At 40.0% G+C, this 13,584-nt stretch overlaps 1 protein-coding gene across 1 annotated transcript in view; it reads left to right on the forward strand.

Moving 5' to 3' along the window:
* The window catches only part of LOC110532459 (pleckstrin homology domain-containing family A member 5), a 109,728-nt gene that overhangs the window by 88,011 nt on the left and 8,133 nt on the right, over nt 1-13,584 (forward strand). Inside the window, 3 exon segments of the mRNA XM_090184439.1 lie at nt 4,849-5,053; nt 7,322-7,439; nt 7,668-7,738. Of these exon segments, the coding sequence (XP_090040565.1) occupies nt 4,849-5,053; nt 7,322-7,439; nt 7,668-7,738 (394 nt within the window).

Raw genomic sequence — 13,584 nt, forward strand, 5'->3', positions numbered from 1 at the left:
TTATATCCGAAAACCTCCGTTTTGTACGCGCGTTTCCTTCAGTAATCCACAGGCTCAAACGCAGTCTCAACAGGCAGACAAAACATCCAAATTGTATCCATAAAGTTCATAGAAACATGACAAACAATGTTTTTAGCCTAAATAATCGATAATATTTCAACCGGACAATAACGTGGTCAATATAAAAGGTAAACAAGAAAGGCACTCTCGGTCGCACGCATGAAAAAGCTCTGTGACACGGCAGGGTCCACTCATTCAAACTGCTCTTATTCCCTCATTTTTCAGAATACAAGCCTGAAACAATTTGAGTCCTAAATCAATGGATACTCTAATGGCATTGAGTAAAAAACAAAAAATCTAATAATCCTACTTCCTGAATGGTTTTTCCTAGGTTTTCGCCTGCCAAATCAGTCCTGTTATACTCACAGACATTATTTTAACAGTTTGGGAAACTTTAGAGTGTTTTCTATCCAAATCTACAAATTATATGCATATCCTATCTTCTGGGCCTGAGTAGAAGGCAGTTTAATTTGGGCACACTTTTCATCCAAAATTCCAAATGCTGCCCCCTACCCTAGAGAAGATAAAAGCATAAATTATTGTTAATCTAACTACAATCTAATTGTCCGATTTACAATAGGCTTTACAGCAAAAGCAGCAAAAAGCATGAAACCTTGAAAAAAAGACTGTTGACATCTAGTAGAAGCCATAGGAATTGCAATCTGGGAGCTGGAATTGCTTTTCAATGTAAGAGCATGGGCTCTCCAAAAAAATCCTTTGGATTTTCTCACACCATATCTATTGTGTTATAGTCTCATACATTATTTTAACATTTCTATGAACTTAAGTGTTTTCTATCCAATGGTATCAATTATATACATATCCTGGTTTCTGGGCCTGAGTAACAGGCAGTTTACTTTGGGCTTGTCAGTCAGACAGGTTGTGGAAAAAAATAGACCCTAGCCTGAAGAAGATTTATTAAATACACTTAAAGTCAGTGTAGATTATTGTGTTAGGTCCAAATTTTTCAAAGTAAATGACTCACGGACACTAGAGAAGCTTGAACCAAGTTTAATCATCCCCAAAGGTTCTGTACAGCTGTGACCAGACAGCAAAACATTTCAGACATCACAATTTCTATACATCCCACTTAAGACACTCCTCTTTCTCTCCAATCCTTAGATTTTATGGCTCTACAGGAAGCCAATAAAGAGGGTAACAGGATTCCAAACATTTATTACTCTCTTAAGAGAATATGTCCTCACCTTCTGACCTTAACCCTCTTTCGTCTAATACACAATGTCTATCTGTCTACCTATATCAACCCCTCGCTCTCCTCTCCTCCATCAAACACATTCCAAAGCCTTATGTCTTTCTTCAGAGAAGCATTAACTTCTAACATAGCATAACTCTTTCATTTCCTATCATTCATTGAATATCTCAATGTTCAAAGTTTAGCCGATTCCAACAAATTGGATGAGGCATGGGATGTGTATTTGTGCCATTCCGAGGGTGAATAGGCAAGACAATTATTTGGAGCCTTTGAACGGGGTATGGTAGTAGGTGCCAGGCACACCGAGTGTGTCAAGAACTGCAACGCTGCTGGGTTTTTCGCGCTCAACAGTCTCCCGTGTGTATAAAGAATGGTCCACCACCCAAATGACATCCAGCCAACCTGACACAACTGTGGGACGCAATGAAGTCAACATCTCTGTGGAATGCTTTCGACACTTTGTAGAGCAGAGATCATCAACTAGATTCAGCCACGAGACAATTATTTTGTTGAGCTGCTGGTCGGAGGGCCGGAACATAATTACAAATAATTTGTAGACTGCAAAATGACCACAAGAAGCCCAAACAGATATAATATTTGACTAAAACATAATATTTTCTAACCTTGCTTACATTTGTATATGATCACATGTCTCTCTATTATACATGGAAATACTTGGGAACAGATTTCCCAAATTAAAATCACTTGGAGCTGATTTCCTGGTGTTTTTACAGTTTATGTCCAACAATGAAAATTGAACCAACAAAATAAAACCATCCGGTGGGCAAAATTCTGCTTGTGGGCCGCCAGTTGGGGAACCCTGTTGTGGAATCCATGCCCCGACGAATCGAGGCTGTTCTGAGAGCAAAAGGGGTGAAATTCAATAATAGGAAGGTGTTCTGAATGTTTTGTCCACTAGACTGCCTGTATGTACAGTATCTAGTTTGTGAGAGGCTTTACTCAGGAGGCTCTATCCTTTCTCTCTTGATGCCATAGATGGTTGGAATTCATCTGAGTGGGCTGTCATGTGCAGTGTTAGATGTGTAACTCAGTGACCTTATCCCCGGGTGATGTACTGTGACTCTTTATAACGAGATCCGAAGTCCTGTCCAAACCAGCAACTCTACCATAAAGGCCTGATTGGCAGTGTTGCAGATATGGTTGTTCTTCTGGATGTTCTCCCATCTCCACAGAGGAACTCTAGAAATCTGTCAGAGTGACCATTGGGTTCTTGGCCATCTCCCGGCCATGGTCCTTCTCCCCATATTGCTCAGTTTTTCCGGCGGCCAGCTCTAGGAAGGGTCTTCGTGGTTCCAAACTTCTTCTTCCACTGTTTTCTTGGGGACCATCAATGCTGCAGACATTTTTTGGTACCCTTCTCGGGATCTGTGCCTTGACACAATCCTGTCTCGGAGCTCTGCGAACAATTCCTTTCGCCTCATGTCTTGGTTTTTGCTCTGACATGCTCTGTCAACTGTGGGACCTTATTTAGACAGTTGTGTGCCTTTCCAACTCATGTCCAATCAATTGAATTTACCACAGGTGGACTCCAAACAAGTTGTAGAAACATCTTAAGAATGATCAATGGAAACAGGATGCACCTGAGCTCAATTTCGAGTTTCATAGCAAAGGGTCTGAAAACCTATGTAAATAAGGTATTTCAAAAAACATTTTTACTTTGTCATGAAGAGGTGTATATTGATGAGGACATAACAAATATACAGTGCCTTGCGAAAGTATTTGGCCCCCTTGAACTTTGCGACCTTTTGCCACATTTCAGGCTTCAAACATAAAGATATAAAACTTTATTTTTTTGTGAAGAATCAACAACAAGTGGGACACAATCATGAAGTGGAACGACATTTACTGGATATTTCAAACTTTTTTAACAAATCAAAAACTGAAAAATTGGGCGTGCAAAATTATTCAGCCCCTTTACTTTCAGTGCAGCAAACTCTCTCCAGAAGTTCAGTGAGGATCGATGAATGATCCAATGTTGACCTAAATGACTAATGATGATAAATACAATCCACCTGTGTGTAATCAAGTCTCCGTATAAATGCACCTGCACTGTGATAGTCTCAGAGGTCCGTTAAAAGCGCAGAGAGCATCATGAAGAACAAGGAACACACCAGGCAGGTCCGAGATACTGTTGTGAAGAAGTTTAAAGCCGGATTTGGATACACAAAGATTTCCCAAGCTTTAAACATCCCAAGGAGCACTGTGCAAGCGATAATATTGAAATGGAAGTGAAATTGAAATGGAAGGAGTATCAGACCACTGCAAATCTACCAAGACCTGGCCGTCCCTCTAAACTTTCAGCTCATACAAGGAGAAGACTGATCAGAGATTTATGGAAGAATGGCAAGAAGAAAGTCATTTCTTAAAGATATCCATAAAAAGTGTTGTTTAAAGTTTGCCACAAGCCACCTGGGAGACACACCAAACATGTGGAAGAAGGTGCTCTGGTCAGATGAAACCAAAATTGAACTTTTTGGCAACAATGCAAAACGTTATGTTTGGCGTAAAAGCAACACAGCTCATCACCCTGAACACACCATCCCCACTGTCAAACATGGTAGTGGCAGCATCATGGTTTGGGCCTGCTTTTCTTCAGCAGGGACAGGGAAGATGGTTAAAAATGATGGGAAGATGGATGGAGCCAAATACAGGACCATTCTGGAAGAAAACCTGATGGAGTCTGCAAAAGACCTGAGACTGGGACGGAGATTTGTCTTCCAACAAGACAATGATCCAAAACATAAAGCAAAATCTACAATGGAATGGTTCAAAAATAAACATATCCAGGTGTTAGAATGGCCAAGTCAAAGTCCAGACCTGAAACTAATCGAGAATCTGTGGAAAGAACTGAAAACTGCTGTTCACAAATGATCTCCATCCAACCTCACTGAGCTCGAGCTGTTTTGCAAGGAGGAATGGGAAAAAATGTCAGTCTCTCGATGTGCAAAACTGATAGAGACATACCCGAAGCGACTTACAGCTGTAATCGCAGCAAAAGGTGGCGCTACAAAGTATTAACTTAAGGGGGCTGAATAATTGTGCACGCCCAATTTTTCAGTTTTTGATTTGTTAAAAAAGTTTGAAATATCTAATAAATGTCGTTCCACTTCATGATTGTGTCCCACTTGTTGTTGATTCTTCACAAAAAAATACAGTTTTATATCTTTATGTTTGAAGCCTGAAATGTGGCATAAGGTCGCAAAGTTCAAGGGGGCAGATTACTTTCGCAAGGCACTGTATATTTTAGAATAAGGCTGTAACGTAACAAAATCTGGAAAAGGGGAAGGGGTCTGAATACACTGTTTGTGTATTTATATCATTTTAAGTGATGTTACTGAGCGCTGCCATGTTGAACAGCTCTCTCTTGTGAACAAGATATCTCAAACCGGTTTGAGTCCAGCCTGTCACCTTCTGACACCGATGTGTTGTGGAAGTCCCGTGGGAGTGAAAAAGTTAGTCCTGTCACAGGTTTTTGTTCATGTGTATGATGTGTACCTGTCATAACAATAACAAAATTGATCACACAAAAATGAGTACATCCTGTATAAATAAAGGTTAAATAACATATCCAGGAGGAGGAGTTGGAAGTGGAGAACCTCTCAGCTCCCCCGTGGCCACCCTTACCCCAGGCCTACGAGCCGGACCAGCCCAACCTCCCTGTCCTCTCCGGTTACCACCATCTGGCGACCGCCACAGCCACCACATCGGGGTCCCGAGGATAGGGACCGGAAAGCCGGCCAGAGGAACAGAACACACAGCGTAAGCCAGTGGTTCTTAACCTTGTTGGAGGTACTGAACCCCACCAGTTTCATATGCGCATTCACCGAACCCTTCTTAAATGAAAAATAAAATCAAATTCAAAACATAGGTATATATTTGACTGGTGCACAAAATGAACCGTGCATCAACATCACTGTGTTCAAAGAACAAAATAATAAAAACATTTTCACACAGATGATCATTTTCACACAAAAACATAATAATGAATATTTACTGCAAATCAGTGTAACTTCTGCTGTTGCCTTTCAGAGACCAGTTCAGAAATGCGCGGCTTCAACTTGGCAAGTGCCACTCTCATGTCATTTTCGCAACAAAGTCTGTTCCTTTTCTTCGTTTTTATGTCCAGCATCCTCGAAAAGGATTGCTCGCAAAGATTTGTTGTAACAAACGGTATGAAAATCTCCAGAGCTTTCTTAGCAATAACAAATACCATTTGTTGACACCAAAACGTTGAAAGCGTTGTTGTTCTGAAGAGTTGCTGTTGAACCTGGCTCTGCTGAATTTCAATGATTTCATCGAGGTATTCATCATTGACATCTATTGTCTATCGTCCATCGTCCATCTATATGTCTATCGTCCGAACAAACTGCAGAAACCATATCCCACGAAAGATTGTTGTCTTTGAAGAAGTCTTCCACAAGTTTCTTCACATCGGCTGCCTTAGTTGTTGTTGTAAGAGGCTTACAAAATAAAAATTCTTCCTTTATCACGTCGACTTTCACATAGCGCACGAATACAGCAAGCTGGCTTAGATTGGAAACATCTGTGGTCTCGTCGAGTTGAAGGCTGAATTTTGCCGGGCTTGAAATCAGATCTGCAACTACTTGAGCCAAGATGTCTTTGCTCATGTTCTCTATTCTGTCGCTGATGGTGTCATTTGAAAGAGGAATTTGGGATAACTTAACTTCGGCCTCTTTTCCCAGCATGATATCTTCAACACAGCTGGTTTTATGAGTGTTTCACCAATGGTGTGTGGTTTGCCCTGCTTTGCGATCAGGTAAGCAACTTCGTACGATGCTGTGAGGATCGGTTTGTTGATGGGTACAAAGCCGAGAACAGGCAGAGTAGCCTTTTCATCGAATCTGGCTCTCTTCACCTTGAATTCAGCGAGCGTTGTGTTCTTGTATTTTCCATCTCCATGCAGCTTAATGCATGCTAGCTTACTAGAATTGCTCAACTTGGCATTGCAAATCATGCAGTTAGGACACTGACTCCCATCACGTTCCGTTATACATGTGAATCCATATTGTACATATTCGTCCGACCACTTTCTTTTTTTGCTCGACATAGTAAGTATGAAGGGATTCAAATATTAAGAAAGAAATCACAAGACGTACCATCACGACAGTCACAAGTCGACTACTGAGTGCACCAAATTCCCTGCAGCACAGATAGGCCAAGCGATGTAGCGTGATCACCTGCAGCCAATGATGGCCAAGCGGAGCGTGTCATCACGAATCATATGAATCGGATGTGTGTCTTGACCTCCGCCGAACCCCTGAGACTGACTCACCGATCGAACCCAGGTTCGATCGAACCCAGGTTAAGAACCACTGGCGTGAGCTGTTGATCGCTGACCTATGTCATTACCCCTGCGGTGCTGTTATCACGCATGATCACATTGATCCCGCTCTTGTTTTTTTTTCCAGTATCATTTTGGTGCTTATTTTTTGATCATTTAAAATTGTTCCTCATCATAAAGACCAATATGTTTATGATGTTCCTTCATCCGCTTGCTTTGTGAATCATCCAGATGTCCCCTCTTTCCATTTCATTATTAAAATATTATTTTGGTGGATGTATTATTTTGGGATTCTTTTGAGTTTTCCCTCAAAACTTACTTGTCATAAATGTGGATGTATTTTCTGTTATTTTTATTTTCTTCATAAGAAGCTTCATCAGCTTTCTTTGTGAATCATTCACATTTATTTGTTTTATTTTGTTAATTAGTTTGTCGTTTTGGAGGTTATTTCAGTTAACTACACTGATTTTGTTTATATTGTTTGGTTGGTTGTTTTGTTGTCCTCTCATTTCTCATTTTGAGCTTTGTGATTTATGAACACTTTATTGTCCATTGCTTTAGCAGATCATGGAAATATATAATTTCTATTTGAGCTTGTCAGCATGTCTTTATTGTGAATAAATCATTTATTCACCCATCTCTTCTGATGTCAGTGCGTGTACTGATCTTTCACCTGTCATGTATCTCTGTGTAGTAACTGATCTCTCTCTCATGTCCCCCTGTAGGGTCCAGACTACAGGCTGTATAAGAGTGAACCAGAGCTCACCACTGTAGCTGAGGTGGATGAGACCAACGGAGAGGACAGATCTGAACAGTCTGACAGAGACCCCTCTGACACCAAAGGTACACAGTAGAAAACACTCCCAAATGGAATGGAAACGGGAGGGACTATTTTACCTTGTCCAATTAGATTAAAAAAATATACCGGGTGCCCTAATGAACACGACCCTGGATAGAGGTGCTACTCTGTTAGCTGCATTACTAAACTATTAGCATAACTAGCTTCACCTTTCAGAAGCTGTATGAGCGCAGATGTGTTACATAACTTTAATATTTATGTTCTCCCTCCAGGATTGTCATACCCCGTTGGCATCATTCCCCCCAGAACCAAATCTCCCATAATACTTTCACCTGTGTCACCCTGAGGAAGGGCAGTAGGCCAGACCCACACAAGGTGAGTGCCAGTGTGTGTGTGTGTGTGTGTGTGGCATGATCAGTGTAGTTACCCAAAGGAAGGTCAGGAGGCCAGACCCACGCATGGCGAGTGTGTCTGAGATGTATGGACATAATCAATATAGTTAAGGAGTTGGATATTAGATCATATCTAAGTAGAATTGAAGTGAAATCGGTTAAGTGGGTGATATTAGGCTAAGCGTTGAGGTTAGGCATACAGTGGGGCAAAAAAATATTTAGTCAGCCACCAATGCAAGTTCTTCCACTTAAAAAGATGAGAGAGGCTTGTAATTTTCATCATAGGTACACTTCAACTATGGCAGACAAAATGAGAAAAAAAAATCCAGAAAATCACATTGTAGGATTTTTAATTAATTAATTAATTTGTAAATTATGGTGGAAAATAAGTATTTGGTCACCTACAAACAAGCAAGATTTCTGGCTTTCACAGACCTGTAACTTCTTCTTTAAGAGGCTCCTCTGTCCTCCACTCATTACCTGTATTAATGGCACCTGTTTGAACTTGTTATCAGTATAAAAGACACCTGTCCACAACCTTAAACAGTCACACTCCAAACTGCACTATGTCCAAGACCAAAGAGTTGTCAAAGGACACCAGAAACAAAATTGTAGACCTGCACCAGGCTGGAAAGACTGAATCTGCAATAGGTGAGCAGCTTGGTTTGAAGAAATCAACTGTGGGAGCGATTATTAGGAAATGGAAGACATACAAGACCACTGATAATCTTCCTCGATCTGGGGCTCCATGCAAGATCTCACCCCGTGGGGTCAAAATTATCACAAGAACGGTGAGCAAAAATCCCAGAACCACACGGGGGGACCTAGTGAATGACCTGCAGAGAGCTGGGACCAAAGTAACAAAGCCTATCATCAGCAAGGGCATTGAAGATGAAACGTGGCTGGGTCTTTCAACATGACAATGATCCCAAACACACCGCCCGGGCAACGAAGGAGTGGCTTCGTAAGAAGCATTTCAAGGTCCTGGAGTGGCCTAGCCAGTCTCCAGATCTCAACCCCATAGAAAATCTTTGGATGGAGTTGAAAGTCCGTGTTGCCCAGCAACAGCCCCAAAACATCATTGCTCTAGAGGAGATCTGCATGGAGGAATGGGCCAAAATACCAGCAACAGTGTGTGAAAACCTTGTGAAGACTTACAGAAAATGTTTGACCTCTGTCATTGCCAACAAAGGGTATATAACAAAGTATTGAGAAACTTTTGTTATTGACCAAATACTTATTTTCCACCATAATTTGCAAATAAATTCATAAAAAATCCTACTATGTGATTTTTGGATTTTTTTTCCTCATTTTGTTTGTAATAGTTGAAGTGTAGCTATGATGAAAATTACAGGCCTCTCTCATCTTTTTACGTGGGAGAACTTGCACAATTGGTGGCTGACTAAATACTTTTTTGCCCCACTGTAGGTTTAACAATCCACAATCCAGAACCATTCAATATCTTGCTTAACCCACAAATGAAAGATAACATTTAAATGATGCATGCATCATTCGCTTTCCCGGTGTGCCACTGGAACATTTACCTGAATATCAAGCCCCGCAGGGGCATGTTAATTTAAAAGGTGGCTAGTCATTATGGTTCTGCATAGAAAGCAGGTTGTAACAATAGTAAACGTAATAACACTGGTAAAATAAGTAACTTTTCTATTGCTAATGTAATAAACCTAGTGAATATAATAACTTGCCGGTAAACATAATAAAATGTTGAACGTTACACAACTTATTACATTTAGCAGAAAAAGTTATTATTATTACATTTACCGGTGGTTATTACATTAACCGGTCAGTAACAACTTTTTTAAATAAATGATGTAATAACTTCAACCAATCATCTAAAAACATGTTTTTATGTACTGCTCAATTCGATGCACATACCAACGCCCACTGCCAATTACAACACAAACAAACTCATGCACATACTACAGGAATACTCATACATAGAGACACTCACAAGCTAACATTGAAATGTACATACATGCACAGTCACACACACACACACACACACACACACATAGCTTATTATAATGTTATCCGTTGGTTATTACATTATCAGTTCAGTAGCAACTTTCGTGATGAATAACATAATAACTTCAACCGATCATGCAATAACACACCAAAATCAATGTCTTCATGTAATTTTCTTTTGATGGACATAGTAGTAGTAGTCCCAGAAAATGCAAAAATAATCAATCTGGCACTCCTGGAAAGTTCAAGCCAAACGCTCAAAGTTTTTGAATAATTTCAAATCTGGATGGCAACAAGGAAATTGGTGTCAAATTAACATGTTGTGTAAACTTGCCTGAAATCTGAAGACTTGCATTAGCTCCGCAAGCTTATACCTTGGCATAAGCCCAGCAGAGGCAATCAAAGTATTTTGCTGTACAGAACTAACCCAGTTAGTAACACCAGCAACGTTCCAACTCAATCCAACCAGGTATTTCTACTATAAATGAACTTCTAATACTGTAATAAAATCAGGGCTTTTGTTTTGAAGATTACATATGATTGATGTTTAATGTGGTATGAAGGATATGATGAATGGTACTGGAACATTCATTAATAATTTCATAAAAGTGCTGCAAGAAAATACATACTGTTATATGCCCACACGTACACACTCAACATGTATTACAAACACACGCATGCACTCACAGGAACCCATAGGCATGTGACAAAATTACACACACATACAGTACCACTTTAAAGTTTGGACACACCTACTCATTCAAGGGTTTCTTTATTTGTACTATTTTCTACATTGTAGAATAGTGAACACATGGAATCATGTAGTAACCAAAAAATAGTTATATCAAAATATATTTTAGATTTTAGGGTCTTCAAAGTAGCCACCCTTTGCCATGATGACAGCTTTGCACACTCTTGGCATTCTCTCAACCAGCTTCATAAGATAGTCAGCTGGAATGCATTTCAAATTGACAGGTGTGCATTGTCAAAGTTAATTTGTGGAAATTATTTTGTTCTTAATGCATTTGAGCCAATTAGTTGTGTTGTGACAAGTTAGGATTGGTATACAGAATTTGGTAAAATACCAAGTCCATATTATGGCAAAAACAGCTCAAATTGTCACGCCCTGGTCTTAGTATTTTGTGTTTTCTTTATTATTTTGGTCAGGCCAGGGTGTGACATGGGTTATTTATGTGGTGTGTTTTGTCTAGGGGTTTTTTATAGGTTATGGGATTGTGGTTAGTGGGGTTGTCTAGAAAAGTCTATGGTTGCCTGGAGTGGTTCTCAATCAGAGGCAGGTGTTTATCATTGTCTCTGATTGGGAACCGCAGCCATATTCTTTGAGTGTTTCGTGGGTGATTGTTCCTGTCTCTGTGTTTGTTTGCACAAGATAAGGCTGTTTAGGTTTTCATGTTACGTTTATTGTTTTGTATAGTTCGTGTTTATCTTTTATTAAACATGTATCGAAATAACCACGCTGCATTTTGGTCTGCCTCTCCTTCACCGGAAGAAAGCCCTAACACAAATAAGCAAAGAGAAACGACAGTCCATTATTACTTTAAGACATGAAGGTCAGTCACTCCGGAAAATGTCTTTAAGTGCTGTCGCAAAAACCATCAAGCGCTATGATGAAACTGGCTCTCATGAAGACAGCCACAGGAAGGAAGACCCAGAATTTCCTCTGCTGCAGAGGATAAGTTAGTTACCAGCCTCAGATATTGCAGCCCAAAGTAACAGACACATCTCAACATCAACTGTTCAGAGGAGGCCGCGTGTATCAGGCCTTCATGGTCGAATTTCTGCAATGAAACCACTACAAAAGGACGCCAATAAGAAGAAGAGACTTGCTTGGGCCAAGAAACACGAGCAATGGACATTAGACCGGTGGAAATCTGTCCTTTGGTCTGATGAGTCCAAATTGGAGATTTTTGGTTCCAACCGCCATGTCTTTGTGAGACGCAGAGTAGGTGAACGGATGATCTCTGCATGTGTGGTTCCCACCGTGAAGCATGGAGGAGGAGGTGTGATGGTGTGGCGGTGCTTCGCTGACGACAATGTCTGTGATTTATTTAGAATGTAAGCACACTTAAGCAGCATGGCTGCCACAGCATCCTATGTGGTTTGCGCTTAGTGGGACTATCATTTGTTTTTCAACAGGATGACCTGGCCTCCACAGTCACCCAACCTCAACCCAATTGAAATGGTTTGGGATGAGTCCTACCGCAGAGTGACGGAAAAGCAGCCAGGTGAAGCTGGTTGAGAGAATGCCAAGAGTGTGCAAAGCTGTCATCAAGGCAAAGGGTGTCTACTTTAAAGAATCTAAAATCTAAAATATATTTTGATATGTTTATCACTGTTTTGGTTACTACATGATTCCATAGTTTTGATGTCTTCACTATAATTCCACAATGTAGAAATAGTATTTATTTTTAGATAAACCCTGAAATGAGTAGGTATGTCTAAACGTTTGACTGGTACTGTACTCAGGTATAATTTTATTTCAAAATAAAAGTATTTTATAATAGAAACTAGAGGTCGACCATTTATGATTTTTCAACACCGATTAAATCGGGCAATTTTTTAAAATGTATTTGTAGTAATGACAATTACAACAATACTGAATGAACACTTATTTTAACTTAATATAATACATCAATAAAATCAATTTAGCCTCAAGTAAATAATGAAACATGTTCAATTTGGTTTAAATAATGCAAAAACAAAGTGTTGGAGAAGAAAGTAAAAGTTCAATATGTGCTAACGTTTCAGTTCCTTGCTCAGAACATATGAAAGCTGGTGGTTCCTTTTAACATGAGTCTTCAATATTCCCAGGTAAGATGTTTTAGGTTGTAGTTATTATAGGAATTATATACCATTTGTATTTCATTAACCTTTGACTATTAGATGTTCTTATAGGCACTTTAGTATTGCCAGTGTAACAGTATAGCTTCTGTCCCTCTCCTCGCTCCTCCTTGGGCTCGAACCAGCAACACAACAGCCACCCTCGAAGCAGCGTTACCCATGCAGAGCAAGGGGAACAACTACTAGAAGGCTCAGAGCGAGTGACGTTTGAAACGCTATTAGCGCACGCTAACTAGCTAACCATTTCACTTCGGTTACACCAGCCTCATCTCGGGAGTTGATAGGCTTGAAGTCATAAACAGCGCAATGCTTGACGCACAACGAAGAGCTGCTGGCTGCTGATTATATGCAACGCAGGACAAGCTAGATAATATTTGTAGTTAACTAGTGATTATGATTGATTGTTTTTTATAAGATAAGTTCAATGCTAGCTAGCAACTTACCTTGGCTTACTGCATTCGCGTAACAGGCAGGCTCCTTGTGGAGTGCAACGAGCGAGAGGCAGGTCGTTATTGCATTGGACTAGTTAACTGTAAGGTTAACAATTGCAAGATTGTATCCCCGAGCTGACAAGGTGAAAATCTGTCATTCTGCCCCTGAGCGAGGCTGTTAACCCACCGTTCCTAGGCCATCATTGAAAATAAGAATGTGTTCTTAACTGACTTGTCTAGTTAAATAAAGGTATAAAAATAAATACAAATATAATAATAATAATAATAATAATAATAATTCGGCAAATCAGCGCCCAAAAATACCGATTTCCGATTATGAAAACTTGAAATCGGCCTTAATTAATCGGCCATTCCATATGCACAAATAGCTTATTGCCCTCAAATTTTGTGTACACATTTGTTTACATCCCGGTTAGTGAGCATTTTATCCTTTGTCAAGTTTATCCATCCACCTGACAGATGTGGCATATCAAGAAGCTGATTATTATACAGGTGCA

Source organism: Oncorhynchus mykiss, chromosome 1, assembly GCF_057628025.1.
Source record: "Oncorhynchus mykiss isolate SJ-2025 chromosome 1, ASM5762802v1, whole genome shotgun sequence".
Taxonomy (NCBI): domain Eukaryota; kingdom Metazoa; phylum Chordata; class Actinopteri; order Salmoniformes; family Salmonidae; genus Oncorhynchus; species Oncorhynchus mykiss.